Here is a 20,050-nt window from a genome sequence, read left to right on the forward strand (position 1 = left end):
AATAATAAAAATAGCAAGAGTTAAATTTTTTTAAAAAGATTTTATTTACTTATTCATGAGAGACACAGAGAGGAGAGAGAGAGAGAGAGAGAGAGAGAGGAGAGAGAGAGAGAGAGAGAGGCAGAGACACAGGCAGGGGGAGAAGCAGGCTCCATGCAGGATGCCCGATGTGAGACTTGATCCTGGGACCACAGGATCATGCCCTGGGCCAAAGGCAGGCGCTAAACTGCTGAGCTACCCAGGGATCCCAAGAGTTAAAATTCTTATAGAAAGGTTTAGAGAAGTATAGCTACATGGAGTTTATTCATAAGACCTCAGTTGTAAGTCCTAGCCAATCCTTGGCAAATTCCTAGCCCCTCTGAGTCTATTTCCTCATTGTAAAATGTAATAACAATACTACTACAATTATCATCATCATTATGTGGCTGATACATATATATAATTTATTATTATTGCTATTATATGATTGTTGATACGATCAAATAAAAAAGGACTATAAATCATTAAGTGCTATACATGTTTGTATTATCTTTTCTGCTTTTCTTCTAAACTACTCATTTTCACAACAGTAAGTGAATTCTCACCTTACCATAGGAATTAGAGTTGATCGTATTTAAGGCAAACTCAAAGCAACATCTCTGGGCAATGGGATACTGCCTGGAATACTTCTGAAATTGCATTATTACTGAATATGTGGAGAACTGATCTTCGGTGAGCTGGGTGATTCACAAAAAAAAGTAGAGACTGTATGAAACACTGCTAGTGCAAGAAATCAATTAATGATAATATTTGGCTGTAATATTTAGCATTTGGAGTTCTGTACACAACTCATTTTCAAGGGGATGTGATGTTTTGGTGGAGATTACCTACACTGACAATAGTAAATGTTAGAATTGTTTTATGAATTTAGCTTCATAATATCAAATTCTTTAAAAGTTCTGGATATTAATTAAAGGAATTGGTTGCTCTAATCTGATCATTTAGGGTTCAGAAAGAGAATTTGGGAAACTGTAAAATGTCCTTATGGTTACTTACTGTGTGTTTTCTAAACCCCAAGCAAATAACTCAAGATAGATGTGTCTCTTCTACAGGACTAAACTGAAAATTCAAGCTGACTTGTGATTTAGTTGAAGAGGATTCAGGAATGGACTATTTTGTGATGAGAACTGTTCCTCTTTATTTACCTGCATGGCTTGAAAGCAACTGTTCTTTCACACAGGGAGCTGCCACATGTTTCAGTCAGAGTCCAGAGAGAAGACTCCATGCATACCCAAATTATTTCAAATTTCTCTGTTTATATAGTCACTGGTCTGTAATTCTCTTTAGGGCTGTAGAGGAAATCCAATTGGCTTATTTCTATCCCCTGATGTTTCTTATTTTCTAATTGTAATAGTTTAAAAAATAATTAAAAGCAGGGAACATGAGTAAATTCTAAATTTCAACTCAGTGGGATGGTTCCAACTGCCAGTTAATTTAATTTAATACATTTAATGAAGAAGAAATAGAATTTGTTAACGTTATGATTTTTTTGCTACCCTGTGATAAAGCACATTATATTTTCCTTCAAAGTAAAAAATAAAAAAATCATCTCCATTGGTGTATGAAAGAATGGTGCAATAAATTATCCCATTCTTGTCCCAAAAATAAGCAATAGTAGATAACTTAGCTCAATCTTAAAGATAAATTATTGTATGAACTTAGAAAGATTTTCATTTTCCTACAAAATTTTCATTAATTAAATCTCTACTTGCCTATTTCATCTACTGGCCTCTTATCTATTCAATCTAAAAAAAGAAGAGATTTTTTCCTATAGTTAAATACAAAAACCTTAGTTTTATTCAAAATTTCATATGATTAGAAGTGACTGCTATGCTGTAACTATTTCAAATTATCTTTTAAAAGAAAAAGTAGGTAATCAAACCAAATTGCCAGTTTTCTTTTTTCCATGTCCTTATATTTTTACATTATAATTTTATTGTATATTGGATTCCCCTCCTCCAGAACATAAATTCAAATGATAATCTAAATAAAGATAATAAAAACATATCACTTAACATGTTTGATGGCCTCTTGCCTTTTAGAGTCATGCTGGCACATGCTAATTTTCAAGCCAAAGGTGTCCCAGCCTATTAGACTTGGCAATTTCTATAGCTTCAATAGAGTTTAGACAATTATTCAGACACAACACTAAGAAATATTGACAATATGAATTTAGAAGTACACATGAACAATATCTTTTTTATTGAAAATTGTTTGCATTATTTGTAGTGAAAGAAAAATCATGAAGTGAAAAATATAATTTTAATGTACCAAACTCTTATTGGAGCAAATTATATATTTAATTCTTAGTATTTATACTTAATATTCTTTAATACTAACAAAGATTATGTGTATGCATTGGAGGAAGACTATGTACCCCCTCATGTCTGAGCTTCTCTCATCAGTTAAGAAATAAATTCTATATTGAAAAATGCATGTATTTGAAGTTTTGACCTAACACAGTGGATTAAGGTTTAGACAATATTTACTTTGCTGTATTTTGACTCAGAAAGGGCCTTATGTGAAGATATGACCTATAACGGTCTCTTGGTAAAAAGATTTATATTAAATACAGTGAGATATAAAATAGTTACAAAATAAGCTGCAACTTTATAGCTACTCATTGGTAAAAGTCTGTAGTTAATACATTTGGATAAATAAGTCAGCAGCAAAGTGGTTAAACATTTGTGATTTGATTTTATCTCAGCTTGGAATGTGGTTGGAGTGTCCCACTTCTAACAACTGTTTGCTAAGTTAAGGCTTTAGTGTTTACACAGTGTTGAATGAAGCAGCCTGGTCACCAGATGTGATTGCTTCCCCAGACTGTCGTTTTTTCAGTCAGATCACTGTCCTCATGGTCCCTGTTCCAACCTTCTTCCTCAGGACGTCCACTAGCCTTTCCAACCTAAGTTGGGGGCAGGAGGGCGGGAAGGGGGAAAAAAAAATATAAAAAGTGCAGTTATTGTCAGGAATGTTTTGGCTGAAAAAGAACAGTATTTGCCTGTGACCAAGCAGTTCTGGTAGTCATGTTAAGAGACAAAGCATTACTGTCAGCAAGACATACTGGTGCAGAGTGCCAAGTATCTGAGGTTAAAAAAACAGTAACAACACAAACTTTAACCCAGATCTTCAGATTATGTCAGCATTAGATGCTCCATGAAAAATACAACATACTCATTTCAATACATTTGCCTGCCTGCATTAAGGCTGCGAATGAATCATTTTCTATGCAATGAGAAGACGGCACATGAGATGTAGAGCAGCTTCAAATTGATTTTTACCTAAGAAGTACATATTTCAATATAGAAATACTATCAATCTTACACCTGTTACTGAGCTACATTAGTGACATACTAGTATGTTATAGAATTCTTAGGCATTAAATTTCTCCCTTCTTCACAGAGTCAGCTGATGAAAATAATCAGGAATTAGGTAGCTAGTTGGAAAAAATTTCAGTTTAGTGGCCTGAAAATAATTTAAATATGCACAAATGAGTTGGTGCTAATAAAACCAGACTTTCTGTACTACATTTAAAAAAAGTTTTTGAATAATATAAATAGGTTAGCAATGATTCTATAGTTTCTAGTCAAAGGTAAGTAATTTTCTTTAGTTGATTAAAAATACACCAGTTATACTGAAAATAAAGTCAAAAGTTCAGAAGTCCATTCTGTAATGTTCTTAGGGTGGGAGATGACATTCATGTGCATCAGTGAGATTTTGCTTGACAAAGATGATGGAATCAGACCATTAATTTTTTCCTTTTATTTTTTATTTATTTATTTTTTTTACTGAAAACATAAAACCTCAACGAAAAATCCCGTTTGATATTACACAGAAATCTTCCAGTTTTCATATACACAATCTTCCTCCTCAAAGACTGGTGAGCGACATAGTCTAGTCTGCTCCAGCTTGCCTCATTTGTATGGATCCATGCATGAGGGTCCTTTGCAAATAAACACAGCACAGAGCTAGACACTAAAGGAATGAGGGTATTCTTAGTGTCATACATGCTAGGTTTACATGACTAATCAGCTGCATGTGACACTGAAAGCTAGCTTAAGTTTATTGGATGATTTCACATATACTGAATTCTGTTATCAAAATAAGAAGATGAAATAAAATAATTCAGTGCAACAAAAATCTGTGCTTTGAGAAATGTTAGTAATGATCTTAGAGTCAAAAGGCAAATTTTGCCTAAGTTTATTACCACAAATTTCTCAAATGCAAAATATTATACAAAAGTATTATGTGTCCACTAAAATAGCTTCAGACTACTGAAGACTCACTGGACAATTCATTATGTTCACAGGCCAATTTGTATTAGTTGGATTTTCCCTAGTGATAAAAACTAGTGCTATCTTATATACTCTGAAAATGATTCTATATGATTTATACATAAATTCTTTAAGACAAAGTTTCACTATCCTAAATACTGGAGGAGGGGCAAGAAAAATATCAGTATGAAAATTTAAATGTGTTGTTAAAATATGATAGTAACCTCAATGAACTGTTAAAAAAGGACTCCAGTAGAAATATGGACAGGCCATTTATCAGCATTTTTTTGGTATATATCGTAAGAAAGTCAGAAAATACTAATTTCAAGTTGGTTAGTTATATCCCTCCACCACAATATCATTTATACTACTATCAAAAAAAACCTTCTTCATAATGTAAAAGTATGCTGTACTCAGCAGAGTTACTGTTATTACTATGAATTCAGTATTAATGGAATCCCATATTACTGAGATGAATCGGTGTTGTGTCCCTTTTGACTTTTCCTTTACTAATAGTCTCATATTACTTTAGTTCCCTTTTTATACCTTAGGACATATTTCCATTTCAAACTCTTATATCTTGCTAAGGTAAAAGGTTAGAAGGAAATACTTAAATATCACATCTTGTGCTGTCTTTACTATGTTTCAACAATTACTAGATCAACCACATTCTCGGTTTATCCAGGTTGAATGATTTATGAAAATCTGATCTCAGAAATGAAAAAAATGTCAATTACTTAGTTCTGTAAAAGCTTACTGACTTCTGAAACACAATGAAGCACCTATTCCTTCCTGTAAGGAATGGAATACACCTGCCAAATGTGGACGGTGCCAACAGGAAGGTAGCTGTGTATGTCTGTTGAAGCACCTTGCAGGATTGGCCTGCAGGCTATTCTTTACTGTCCAAATCAACAATACCTTTAAAAAATTATGTAGCTTACTGAATTGGGTTCCAACTGCTTTACATGTTACTCAACGATAGTTTCCCAAGGGCTTCATGACATAGGAAAGGGGTTAGAGCTAGGATTAGGATTTCTCCGTTTTAAATATGAAGAAACTGAAGCAGACAAGTAAACCCTTATACTAGGCCTGTGGTAAAAGAGGAACAAATCTGGGCCTGGTTTCCTTGTTCGTAGTTCAAAGTTACTTCCACTAGGACTTGGGTTACTAAGAGTTACAGATTTCAGACTATAGGTTAATGAATTCTTTAGTTTCATTAAAAATTTTCTCAAGTTCTGACTTAAGTCAAATTGGGAAAGTATCTGTTGGTGTATTTCACCTGCCATTTTAGTAACACATTAAGAAAGTAGATTGATGATATTGCATATCTTTGGAAAATAATAGCTACAAACTACTATTTGGTATAGTACAATTTCTATATAAACTTGAAACAATATTTAAAGCTATATTTTAGATAGAAAACTTCTTTCTTTTTATATTTTCTATGTGTTTAGATAATATGTAGGTACTACAATGGAATATGTAATTTTCCATCAGGTGAACTTAGTTATTTACCAATATTCCTAATCAGTTTACTTTTATTTTTTATTCTCAATGAATATTGTGATATATTTTAAATAGTAATTATTTTTTAGATTTATTTTTAAAATTAATTTATTTTAGAGAGAGAAAGTGTGTGAGTGGGGTGGGGAGAGGCAGAGGGAGAGGGAGAAAAACAATCTTAATGCAGGCTTCACACTCAGTATGGAGCCTTCCTCAGGATTCGATTTCCCGACCCTGAGATCACGACCTAAGCTGAAATCAAGAGTGGGATGCTTAACTGACTCATCCATCCAGGCGCCCCAAATGGTAATTAATTCTTAATATTGATTATATGCCAGGAATTATGAGAAGTGAATTATACACACACTTAATTTTCATGGTAACTTCATGGAGTAGACATTATCATTGGCTGATGAAACCAAAACATATAGACAGTAATTTGATCAGAGCCCCACTGCGAGTGACTTTTGGGGCTAGGATGTGATACTAAGTCTAATTACCACCTCTTTGACATCTTTGATGTTCTATACTGCTTCCAAAGTACTACAACTTTTGAGATGTATTTTGGAATTTTGGTGGGCCTGAAGGACTCTTACTGATTACATAGATATATTTTGCAATAGAAAGGTGTGAAAACAGAACAAATTCCTCATCACCAAGAGAACTGTACCAAAGTAAAAATCTCAGTATAGGTTCTATTTTTGAGAGTAATTTTTGTATCTGTTATTGTGAGAGTGGAAATTCTTACTGGCTTGACAGTCCTCTCTCCGGAAAAACTATTCCTTCTACTTTAGGCAATGAGGTTATCCCATCAAATGTATCTGGCTTTAAACTTTTTTTTTTTTTCCCAAGGAGAAAGAGGGAAATCCAAGAGAGATGGATAACAACCTCTGTCTGGCAGAGGAGATAGAAGACATTTGAAATGCTTCACTTAGGGTTTGCCATTAGTATCAAAGATCTTGCCTACTTTCAACCATGGAAGCAGGGTAAGAAAAAGACTAAAGATGTAGTTTTTTCTTTTGGGATTATGGCTGTTATTTATTTATTTATAGTATTTATTTTATAACCTTTTTCTTTATGCTTTCCATACTTTCCTCAAAAAATGCTGTTTCCTTTATTCCACCTCTATGCTTGTAACTTCCAAATACATAGCCTCCATCCTAAAACTCCCTTCTGAGTTTCAGACGCACATACCCAGCTGCTGTCAAGACATCTCCTCTTGCTTATTCCGTTGGCATATATACTCAGCATATCTAAAACAAAATTAATTTTGTCTCTCATGCATGTTTCACTATTTATCTTGATTAATGTTGTCATTCATGAAGTTGAAAAAATTTAGAAAAACTTTTGTCTCATTTCATCTTGGACCTGTGCAAACTTTGTGATGAAACCATTAATACAGACACTGGGAAGCAATGAATGGGCTTTAACTCATCTAGTAACATCATTTGCTCTTTAGAAAGATTACACTGGCAAGAATGTAGGATGGGATGGAGGTAGGTTAGCCTATGGGCAGGAAGCCCAAATAGCTCCTGATTAAAATAATTCTAGTGAGCACGACAATGACAACGTGAATGTATTTAAGACCATATAATTGTACACTTAAAAATGGTTAAAACAGTAAAATTTTGCTATGAAGATTAATAGTAATAAAAAATACCCTAGTGAGAGGTGAAGGCCTGAACTAGAACTATAGCAGTGCAGATGGAAAGAAGGGAATAAGTCTGAACAATATCTAGGATACGAAATTCAAAAACTTAGTGACTTTTGAGGGTACGATGGCGAGAGATGGGTGGGCAAGAAGGATTCCTCTTGCATGTCTGGTTTTGGTGACTAGATAGATAGTGGTAACTAAGACAGGATGAATAGAGGAAGAATAGAAGAATGTGTGTGTGTGTGTGTATGAGTTTAGCTTTTATATATAGTACATATTTATATTTATAGTACATATAAATTAGAGGTGTTGGTGGGAAAGGTAATTGGGAATGCTGAGTAGACACTTACATATAAGAGTCTGTTAAAGAGAGAATTCTAGGTTTATGATAGATATTTAATTTCAATCAGTAAGCACTTGTTTGGTAACTCCTATGTACCAGGTATTGTTCTAGGCATTGATCATTCAAAAAACAGAACATGCTCCCTGCTTATAAGGAACAGTAAGGTGGGAAAGTAGATCTTTATATGGATTACTCAAATAAGTTATTGGTAAATGCTGTAATAAAAGGATACATAGATATTAAACAGAGACTAGTTTGGTTAGGGGAGAAGAGAAAAGGCACATAAAGTCTTCCTGATTTTGCCTGAGTTAAGTATTGAAGAATAAGAAGGAAATTGACATCTTAAAAAGGGCAGGAGTAGAGAGGAGGCAGGACTGGCATTCAAGACAGAGGAAGTATCTCGAAGGCACAAAACTATGAAAAGCATGATGTGGGTCAAATGCTATTGGGAGTATGTTTTCTGAGGATCATGAAGTAAGAGGGTGGCGAATGGCCTCATTTCTATGAGGTTGAAGAGGTAGGCCATGACTAGGTTGCTCTAGGTTGTAACTGAAGCCATAGGAGTAGATGGAAATGCTTAGAGGAATAAGAAAGGAGAAGAGAAATGGGAATAGGAAAGAAACCAAATGAAAACAGATATTTAAAGTAAAGAGATTGGCAAAAGAATTTGAAGAAATAGGGAAGAAAAGATGGATCAAGTGTAGGTGATGTTACATAATCCAAAGAAGAGCATTTCAAGAAGGCAGTAATCAACAGGACTGACAGAATTTATGTCTGCTAGATTCAACTTTCCCCATGGAATGGGAGGCACAGTTCTCCACTGAAAGTGTAGGGGAAAGAACAAAGCTAGAGGAAAATGGTGAAGCTTAATGTGACAGGAAAGGGAGGTGACTTGGAATATGTCAAAGAAATATGAGGTGAGACTGATGATCCAGCTGTAGTTAGAGACTGTAAGTTTGTAGGAGATACTGATCAATCATCATAGTAGTATGACTTTTGTTTTCCACATCAGGCCTATACTGTGGGGATAAATATGGAGAGGGAAAATAATAGAAGTATTTGAGAGTTTATGACTATTTGTAGGACAAGAGTATGAGAAGACTGTGTTTTCGAGAGAAAGTGATTAAACTTAGAATTCAGATGGGGTAGAGAAGAAAGTGAGTTGTTAAGGGGTGTTAGTTCAGAAAAAATGAAAGGACTAAGGGACCAGATGTCTTGATTTGTGTAGAAGCTAAAAAGCAAGAGTAGTTGGAATAAGGCTGTGGTTATTATGAAAGAGGCAATTTTGATCTTAGGATTTCAGATATAGAAAGTTCTGGCAACATCCATTATAGCCGAAATAGATAAGAGGTAAAAGTCATTAGCATTCAAGAGACAAAGGAAAGGGTACATGACTGACAGTGATATTGAAGTTTCTAGCATGAATGCAGAAGTTGGAATAGAGAGGAAGACACTGAATCTGACACCTGAGACCCATTTAAAGGGAATGGCACTGACCAGGAGATGAGTAGATATCTTACTTAAGAGCAGAGATAGAGGGAATCCCTGGGTGGCTCAGTGCTTTAGCGCCTGCCTTCAGCCCTGGGCATGATCCTGGAGTCCTGGGATCGAGTCCCACATCGGGCTTCCTGCATGGAGCCTGCTTCTCCCTCTGCCTATGTCTCTGCCTCTCTCCCTCTCTGTGTCTCTCATGAATAAATAAAATCTTAAAAAAAAAAGAAGAGAGATAGAGAATGAGAAAGCTGTATGGTATTTCAAAGGAGGGAGGGCTTTTACATCAATCCAGGAAAATATGAAAGTGGCAAAGGGGAACCAGAGTATTCTCCTTCCTAGTATTTGGGTATGGGAAAAAGACAGGTGTCCAGCGGGCTCCTAAGAAATAAGTGTCCTTGATACATTCAAGTTTCAGGTAGAATGTGTGTGTGAAACATTCAGTGCAGAAGTTGTGGATCAATGCAAGGTAGTAACAATAGAAAGAAGGTTCCAGAAAGCAGACTGAAAAGAGTGGAGATCAGAGGAATAAAGAGAAAGAGAGAAAGATAGGGAGGGAGGAATCACAGAGCTATGAGAACAGCTAACAGATGGAGTGCACCTACTCTCACATGCACAAACTGACTGATGAGATAAGAAGTTCTTGTTCCATTTTAGCCACAAAATATAACTGAAGAATATGGACTAGGACACACTGATGCTACTAAATATGGACAGAGACACATATATTTGTGAATATATAGAGACGTGGCCACATAAGCAGGGTTCATCAATCTCACCTTTCTTCATAAAAGAACACATAAGAAATAAATATTATATGAGGAAAGAATGAAATTGAGAAAAGACAACTATTTACATTTGAAACACAATGAAAAGAGAGTTTGTAAGTGAAAAGGTGAGGATAGGAGTAGATCGGAGACTGGGCTGAGAAATCATGGTGAAGAAGGTAGGGTGATAAAAATGGGGAATTGAGTAATAATTATATGGCTCAAAATTATTCCTTATTTTAATTGGAAACCTGCCTCCTTGGATCTCCCGCTCATCTACCTGGACCTACCCTTTAAATCATTACCCTACTTTTTTTTTTATTATTATTTATTTACGATAGTCACAGAGAGAGAGAGAGAGAGAGAGAGAGAGAGGCAGAGACACAGGCAGAAGGAGAAGCAGGCTCCATGCACCGGGAGCCCTACGTGCGATTCGATCCCGGGTCTCCAGGATCGCGCCCTGAGCCAAAGGCAGGCGCCAAACCGCTGCGCCACCCAGGGATCCCTATCATTACCCTACTTGATTTCCATATGAGGTGTCAAAATGTTAAGAGAGCTGTCATGTCTTTACCGTATTTTATTATTTACACTTCCAGTCTTCAAATGGCTGGTACCTTAAAGTTAGACTGCTTACTATTATTTATATTCTTTGTGCATATTCTTTAGTATGTCTATTATCTTTAAAAATATTGGCCCTGGGGCACCTAGGTGGCTCAGTTGGTTGAGGGTTCAACTCCTGCTTTGCCTCCCAAGCCAAACCAAGTCTCTCCTAGTTTGGACATATATAATTAATAATTGCTTTTTAATTTATGGCTACACAATAAGCCCCACAAAACAAAGTGGCTTAAAACAGCAGCTGATTTATTTAATTGTGTCAATTTGGGCTTGGAGCAGCTGGGCAATTCTGCTAGCCTTGACCGGACATCACTCATTCAGCTGCAGTCAATTGGGGCAGAGTGCTCACGTGCCTGACAGGTGGTACTGACTTCTGCTAGGACTCTGTCTTTCTGCAGTATCTCATGCTCAAACAGATGAGCCCAGACTTATTTACCTAGTGAACACATCAGTAAGAGTGATACTGAAATCAGTAAGGCCTCTTGAAGCCTTGTTTAGAAGTTGTACAACATCGCTTGGTTTATTTTATGGTTAATGGGAGTCACAGGTCAGCCCAGATTCACAGGGTAGGGGAATAAATTTCACCTTTTGACAAGAGCAGTTGCAAAAAATTCATGACCATTTTTGTTCCACAATACTGATATTAAATGCAAGATTTTACTTTTATCCATGTTAGATTTCATCTTGGTAAATTCAGCTACTTTTCCAGCAATTTACTGTCTTCTGGCATCTTGAGTTTATTACTTTTTGTACTTATGATAAACTTAGCTTTTATGTTTTTAACTTAGGTATTAAAAAATGCTGAACAAAAAACTACTGAGACAACTCTTCTAGATAACCTTACAGCATCATAGTATGTATTCCTATTCAATAAGCTATGAATTCTCTAAACTGTGAAATCACTTCTTGATCCTGTCCACAAAGATATTCTGAGATAGTCTGTTAAATAACTATTAAAATAAAAATATATTAGAATTCTTCCTCCTTACCTACCAGTTATAGAGGTTAATTCCTGAGATGCAATTCGACTTGCAAAGACCCAGTATATATGATAATTGGGAACAGCCTGGCTGCCAGAGCATAATAAGCACTCAGTGGGTACATCAGTGAGGGACTGGGTGGGTCTGCAACAATGGTAACTGGATTGGCTATAGAGTGCCATCCAAAAGCACTGTTAACTATTTCAGTCAAGTATCTAACGGGCTTAATTTGGGCTCTAACAGATATCCAAACAGGTCTACCTGATGATCTATGGCATGGAAACAAGAGTTTCTGGGCTGTGGTGATATTTGGCAAATATGATGAGTTTGTACACCATTGCTTGCTTAAGTTTGACATCATGCACAGTATGGTCCATAGCACATAGCACTTACTCTATTTTTAAATTTAATTTTGAGGATTGATTCACCTGTTTTTCAACACTCAAGATAGATTTACTGAAAAACTTCACTGAAAAGTCCATGCGTCATTCTTTATTAAAAGTGAATAATAAATTCCAAAATATTACCAACCTAACCACACTATGAAGGCATCATGCATTTTTGCCTTACCAAAAAAGACATCATCTTTTTTTTAATAGGTTCACTATTAAATAGATATGGACTTAGAAACATATCTTGTTTTTTGTAAAATTTAAAGCCTAAAACATTTTTGTATTCTTGTTAGCAAACTCACTGTTAATAATAAATTGTGGTTAATTTGGAAATGGGCATTATTTATTTATCTCCAACAGGAAATTATAACATTGATAGCTAAAATAAGATTTCAAATATATTTATACTAGAGAAAATTAGGGAAAATTGATACTGGCAGGAATATAGAAAGCCAAAGTAATTATCCCCAGGCCAATTTACTGAAGGAAAGAAGATATAGGATAATTATCTACTATATAAATTAATATAAACTATTTTGAAAAGGACATCACAAATATTTCACTGTAAGTCGTAATAAATAGGGATTCTACATGAGTACCACTTTTTAAGATTTTAATTATAAAACGGATTTAAAAGATATTTGTCTATTTCTCAGAAAACTTTACCAATGCAAGTGACCAGGAAAACTTTTAAAAAGTCTTGGCAAAAAGATTGTCAAAAATCTTAGCCTGGGGCAGCCCCTGTGGCTTAGTGGTTTTGGCACCGCCTTCAGCCCAGGGGGTGATCCTGGAGATCCGGGAGCCCATGTTGGGCTCCCTGCAGGGAGCCTGCTTCTCCCTCTTCCCGTGTCTCTGCCTCTCTCTCTGTGTCTCTCATGAATAAATAAAATCTTAAAAAAAAAAAATCTTAGCCTGGGGACACTGGGGCGGCTCAGTCAGTTTAGGGTTTGACTCTTGATTTAGGCTCAGGGTTGTGGAATTGACCCTGGCCTAGGGCTTCATGCTCAGTGGGGAGTCTGCCTACTTACCCCCCAAAATCAATCAATCAATCAATCAATCAATCAATCAATCTTTAAAAAGAAAAATCTTAGCCTGGTTGATTTGTTTAAGTTTGATTGATAAGTTGATAAGTTTACATGGATATGCTTTAACAATCAGGATCAAGCATTTGTCTACCCTGTTAATCCTCATAAAATCTTTGAGATTAAGTACAAACCAAGGAATGCATTTAAAAAGGCTCTCTTACTACCAACTTGATTCACTGTGTTCGGGTCTCTCCAATATTTTACAATTATCATGAGATTTAAGAACTCCCATCAGTACTGAAATGTAAATTTACAGCCTATATAGGCTGAAGCATAGTACATGCCTAGGTTTTGTTTAAACACATTCAGTAAAAAACCCTACATTCAGCAAAAGCTGAGCATTCTTGGCTCTAGTTTTCTAGTTTTGACCTAAAAATAACTTTCAAATCAGTAAATTGAGTATACATTTTTTTCACAACCTCCACTATCCCAAACACAGTATGATACACAGGAAATAAAGTTTACCAAATTATTATGGTTCTCAAAATGATTTGGGGTCATGTCTTTCCTACATGTCTAATAAAGCAGTCCAACTAACATTTGTTTTACTTGGGAAAGTCATGGGGCAGAACTGTAAGAGTGGCAAAGTTTGCCTTTATTTCCAAAAAAGCTATGTTTTATAATTTGATATTGATAATTTTTAAAGCAGAATTCCACCAGTAATAAGGAAATCTAGAGAGAAAACCACAACCAAAAACTAAAATTGAATCTAACGCTGAACAGAAATTAACCCAATGACACTTCTTTCACTTCCCATTAAGAATCTAGTCCTCTATGGGGCACCTAGGTGGCTCAGTCAGTTAAGCATCTATCTGCCTTTGGCTCAGGCCATGATCTCAGGGTCCTGGGATGGAGCCCCATTTAGGCTCTGCATTCAGGAGGAATCTACTTCAGGTCTCCCTCTCTCCCTCTATGCCTCCCCTGCTGCTTGCTCACCCTGTCTAAAATAAATAAATCTTTTTTTAAAAAAGGAATCTAGTTCTCTCACATTCTCCTGCCTTTGACTCTTCATATTAGCCTTAAAAAAAAAGTTTTTGAGAACAATGTTGAAAAAAAGGCTACCAAGAGTATCTGCATTTTATTATGAAACAAAATATACCCAAATCTGTGAATTTCTGATACTGAAATTTTATTTATTTATTTATAAAAAGATTTTATTTATTTATTTATGAGAGACACAGAGACAGAGGCAAAGACATAGGCAGAGGGAGAACTAGGCTCCCCATGGGGATTCCTGGGATCCTGACCTGAGCAAAAGGCAGATGCTTAACCACTGAGCCATCCAGGTGCCCCCCGATACTAAAATTTTAGATATAAAATTATAGGCAAATACCAAAACAGATATATTTTGGGGATTATATTATCTCTTAAATGAAAACCAGGAATGTGATTATCATCTCTGTCTATATATAAAATTGTCCTTGTTTATTGTCAAGTGATATTTTTGGCTGGATCTGCATCAATAAAAATAAAATAATACTAAGAAAAGGAAAACAAATTGTGTACATGCCGTCAACAATATTTAATTTTAAAGCATCATCACTAACCATTTTACTAATTAGCTTGATTTCCTGCATAAATTTTAAGATAGATCCAATTCAATCATTTCCCATAAATTATTTTGCTGTATAAAAAATATTTCAAGTAACTAGAACAAAGGATATAAATAGTATGGATAGATTAATTTAGCTCCTCAGATATGTCATTATATAAAGCATTATTAGAAGATATCATTATCTTTAAAGAATTATCACTCATTCATTCAGAAATTAAGCAGTAAATTTGGATTTATTTATTGATTTTTTAAAAAAATTTTTTAAATTTATTTATGATAGTCACAGAGAGAGAGAGAGAGAGAGAGAGAGAGAGAGAGAGAGAGGCAGAGGGAGAAGCAGGCTCCATGCAGGAGCCGGACGTGGGATTCGATCCCAGGTCTCCAGGATCGCGCCCTGGGCCAAAGGCAGGCGCCAAACCACTGCGCCACCCAGGGATCCCAGCAAATTTGGATTTATCTCTGAGATTAAATAGAACATAAAAAATCTTAGTACCTGCACACTCAATTGTGCTTAAATTATGACATTCTTTATTCAATGTCACTAATATCTAAGATAGACAAGATGCTGAAAAGTTATCTCTTATTTTATTTTTAAAGATTTCATTTATTTATTTTGAGAGTGCACATGAGCAGGGGGAGGGGCAGAGGTAGAGGAAGAGAGAATCTCAAGCAGATTCCATGCTGAGCAAACATTTGCTGTATTCTATGTAACTTTGAAAAATCAGGCTTGTCAATCAATCATAATATCATAATATAATAATATCATTAGTATTAATTTTGATGACTAGTAAATAAAAGTCAAACATAAAAATTATATAAAACTTCATGTTCTTTACTTTTGTTTTACCTCATTTTAAAATTAGAACATGGGGGATCCCTGGGTGGCGCAGCGGTTTGGCGCCTGCCTTTGGCCCAGGGCGCGATCCTGGAGACCCGGATTCAAATCCCACGTCGGGCTCCCGGTGCATGGAGCCTGCTTCTCCCTCTGCCTATGTCTCTGCCTCTCTCTCTTTCTCTCTCTGTGACTATCATAAATAAATTAAAAAAAATAAAATTAGAACATGGAAGAAGGAGTAAAGCTTTATTTCCTTTGTTACAGTATCTCTAAGGTAATTTTTTTTAATATTTATTTATGATAGTCACACACAGAGAGAGAAAGAGAGAGAGAGAGAGAGAGAGAGAGAGAGAGGCAGAGACACAGGCAGAGGGAGAAGCAGGCTCCATGCAGGGAGCCCGACGCGGGATTTGATCCTGGGTCTCCAGGATCGCGCCCTGGGCCAAAGGCAGGCGCCAAACCGCTGCGCCACCCAGGGATCCCTCTCTAAGGTAATTTTATTTCAAATTTTGGATTTTAAAATAGTAACTGGTTATCACTTTACCCAGGGCTTCGTTAAGACTTTGTTAGTATGAGATGTCTAGATGTCTGTTGGATTCCAATTAGTCTATGGCAGCACTAGTAGAGTGGATGATACTATTAGCAAAGTACTTACAGAAGATAATAGAGTATTTCGCTTAAATCTCCTAACTTAACATCAGAAAGTGACTGAGATAATAGGATGAATTAAGATCAACTGACAATTTTATTGGGCTCTTTCACTTTGTCTACGAGGGATATTCAAATCCTATGTAAAATTCCCAAGAAAACTCAACACCAGTAACAAGCCTCCATGAGGGCAAGTACAATGTGTATTTTATTCATTACTGATACTTGGTAACTAGCAGAACAGGCTGTCAAAAAATAAGTATTATTTACTTGTTTGTGAAAAGATACTACACAGGGAATAAGGAGTAAAGGAATTTCATTTACATTCTCAATTCTAAAAAATGGATTGAAATTTTGATGATAACCCCTAAAAGCAGCTTTCAAGAAAAAAAAAAGCAAACTACTCCATGTGAAGACTTATAGTAAATATTTATTCAAGGGCCCTTGCAGAAGAACATTAAATAATAAAGCAGTTATCTGAATAGATTCCTCTCATTTTAAATGGAGGGAGTTTGGGAGCTTGGTGGGAAAGATGTTAAATGAAATTTCACCCTAAGTAAGAAATAAGGTAAGGTTATCCTTTCTGCTTCAGGAGAGATTTAATTAATGTGATAACAATGAATTACTGATTCTGAAAACCAGCATTGTCACCTCTTCTTTTTGATTCATAGTGGAAGGAGCAAAAATGAACCATACAAAGAAATGAAGTTGCCATGGATGTGGATTACTGATGCACCTTCTATGGGAGAAATATCAGAGTAAAAAATAAGCAGGCACATGACAAAAAATAGGAAAAACAAGTAGATAATGAGGTCAATCATTTTAATGCTTTCATTAAAAACTCTTGATTTCTGGGGCACTTGAGTGGCTCAGGTGGCAAAGCATCTGCCTTCAGCTCAGGTCATGATCCTGGGGTCCTGGGATTGAGCCCCACATTGGGCTCCTGCTCAGGAGGGAGTCTGCTTCTCCCTCTGCTCCTCCTCCTTTGCTCATGCCCTTTAACTTCTCTCTCTCTCTCTCTCTCTCTCTCTCTCTCTCTCAAATAGATGAAATCTTTAAACAACAACAAGAACAACTCTTGATTTCTAAGAATTGAAACAGGGTATGACAGTGGCATGTTGAAAAAGGATGCAGATTTGTGGGAAGATTCCTCTTCCTTTTCTTATTCTGGCTTTTCTGTTCTGTTCCTGCTCCCTAGCTTCTAGGATAACCCATATATGACCACTTGCTTAAGTTACATCTGAAAGTACACAGAAATTCTTTATTTCTTTTAGATTGAAATGGACTGTTTGTTGGTTGTATCACTGTCCTATTTAAGATATCAGTCTCACTATTTTCAGAGTGCCTTCTGTTGAAAATTAAGAGTGATAAGTCATTTCCTTCTAAGTGTTTTGAAAACCGTTCAATAATATTGTCCTTAAAGTTTGTTTCCTATGAAGAACTGATTCTTGGTTTCAAGATAAGGATATAGTAAATAGAAGTTTGAGGTTTAATCTTTTTCATGTTATTATTAGGCTGCTAGGTAGTCACTGCTAATTTCTGGCAGCTTAAAACTGTATGTTATCAGACTCAAATATTTTATATAGAGTCCTAAATTCTTTATATAAATAAGAGAAATTAATCTTTCTAAAACATCGAAATTTAGCAAAGTAATAAAATCATGAAAAAGATTTCTCTGAAAAGTTTATGACACATAGTAGTCAAAGAATATATATTATTTAACTAAAACTGCCATCAGAACAACACATAAAAGAGAAAATGTTATAAAGATCAATACCACATATATAAATAGACTTTCCTCTATTTAAAAAACTGTCTACACACACACACACACACACATATATTTTTGTATTTTATAGATAAGGAATTCAGGATGCACAGGAAGATGAGCATTTCTGACTGATTTTCATTTCTTTCTGATTTTTATATGCCACTGGTAAATGTAATTTCCATTCTTTAATATCCATTCACTTCACAGCTAATACTTTTCAAGCACCACAGAAGACTTGAAATTAAATCACATATATCTTTCTTATATGTGTTAAAGTGTTAGTATTAGGGATTAATGGGCTTTATTCTCAGTATCAGGATTATTCATTGATAGTATGTTAGTGACACAGGGGCACATTAACTCTTTTGAGCTGACAGGACATTAACAAACTGCTTCAGAGAATGAGTTATAATGATTTCAAATGTGAATTATACTTATGTTCTAATTTATTTACAGTGGGTAACTTATTCACCAACCTAAGATAGATTTTTCATATGGTTTCCTTTAGACTTACAGTATCTGCACTGTTAATAATACATACAAAATTTTATACTCTAGAAACTACCATAAATTTGGCAGTAAAGAAAATAAATAAGGCCTTATATATTTGTAATGATTCTGACTTACTAAGTATTAGAGAGCAATTTGTATGTCCAATGAGAACTATTATCTTAATTGGTAGAGCAATTCTTGTGTGTGTGAAGAAAATAGCCTCAAACCCACCTTCTGATAAAATCATAAGGTTTTTTCAAATATTCTATAAGCATGATACATGAACTATAATTTATTATTATTTTCCCTTAGATTAGTTTAGATTTGGGCACTATTTTAGTGTTTACATCCTCTGGTATGTGTTTCATTACTTTACTTTGGTGGAAATATTTTAGTAAATAACTTAGATGATATGAGAGAATAATTTTTGTAAATCTGTGCTAATAACCTATCCTCAGTATGTGCATTTTGAAACAAATTATAAAAATTCTTTCTATATGCTGCTCTCAGCTGCTTATATCTGACTTTTAAATATTCGCCCACCAGCCTGGTTCAGTTAATTCTGATATCGCTAATGATACCACCTCAGGAACTGATCTGCTGTTCGCCCAGTAGAGGAGTTACGTATTGCCTTTTGAAGAATGACACCTTAAACCACAGCCTTGACATTTGGCCTATCTTTTAATGGCTTGAGATACAGCTCTTAAGAATAATCTTTATCGTTCAGAATAATTTTGGACATTCTGACTTTTAGCACTAAACTCTACAGAAAGAGTTTAAATATATGGGAAATAGGGTTATATAATCTAAATTGCTATCATTCCAAAGACATTCTCATGGGTATTTCTATTATTCCCAGAGAAGAATCCTTAGAAGCCTTCCCTTCTTTTGCTTTTCAGTTTCTGGAAGCCAATTTTGATGAGTTTTATATCTGCCATCTGACAGTACTGTTCTCAAACTCAACTTAATATTTTTTCTCATAAGTTTATAAGTTAGGGTTACATAAAAAGAAAATGAAATTAGTTCTTAGCATTGAACTGAAGACATTCTATTGATGGCACTGTGTCGTTTCTATTTCTTAGCCAGAAAATCTTAAAATATCGACTACTTCTTTACCCTTCGCATCTCTTTAGTCACCAAATCATAGTTTTTCTCTATAGTGTTTCTGATATGAATCCCTTTCTTCTATTCTCACCGTTACCAGCACAGGTTGTCTGTTATTATACTATATTATTATCATTGCTTCTTAGCTGGTACTTTTATTTCTAAAACCAACCTGCTTCAATTAATCTGCCATAGTGCTAAGGGAGCCCAGTGTTCCTAAAATGCGACTTCTTTCAAGTAACCTTTGCTGCCTTCAAAACTGTACATTGGTTTCTTATTCCCTGTCACATGAAATCTAACTGCCTTTGCATACTTGTGAAGGCTCTCAGTAATTCAGCCTACTTCACCTATCTGATATCCCATAGGAACCTCTGTTCCTGCCAGGTTGACCTCTATACTATCTCCTCTCATATAATATACTCATACATGTACCCTTGCTTCATTTATGCTGTTTCTCTCTTCTATACTCTCTTCTTTCCTCTCTGCTTATTTGTATCCCACT

General features: G+C 35.3%; 1 protein-coding gene across 7 annotated transcripts in view; it reads right to left on the minus strand.

Moving 5' to 3' along the window:
• Nucleotides 1-20,050, minus strand: part of MIPOL1 (mirror-image polydactyly 1) — a 321,422-nt gene that overhangs the window by 10,744 nt on the left and 290,628 nt on the right. For 2 of the 7 annotated variants that reach the window (XM_055309232.1, XM_055309233.1), the window contains exons 13-14: nucleotides 15,546-15,723; nucleotides 1,893-2,944 (exon numbers count right to left, since the gene is read on the minus strand). The exons of 2 other annotated variants lie outside the window; for them this stretch is intronic. In XM_055309232.1, coding sequence (XP_055165207.1) covers nucleotides 15,558-15,723 — 166 coding nt within the window. In that variant the 3' untranslated portion in view covers nucleotides 1,893-2,944; nucleotides 15,546-15,557. Of the gene's footprint in view, nucleotides 1-1,882; nucleotides 2,945-15,545; nucleotides 15,724-20,050 lie in introns of those variants that run through there. 3 more of the 7 variants (XM_055309238.1, XM_055309235.1, XM_055309234.1) reach the window with 3 other exon arrangements.

This window comes from Nyctereutes procyonoides, unplaced genomic scaffold (genome assembly GCF_905146905.1).
Source record: "Nyctereutes procyonoides isolate TBG_1078 unplaced genomic scaffold, NYPRO_anot_genome, whole genome shotgun sequence".
Classification (NCBI taxonomy): Eukaryota; Metazoa; Chordata; class Mammalia; order Carnivora; family Canidae; genus Nyctereutes; species Nyctereutes procyonoides.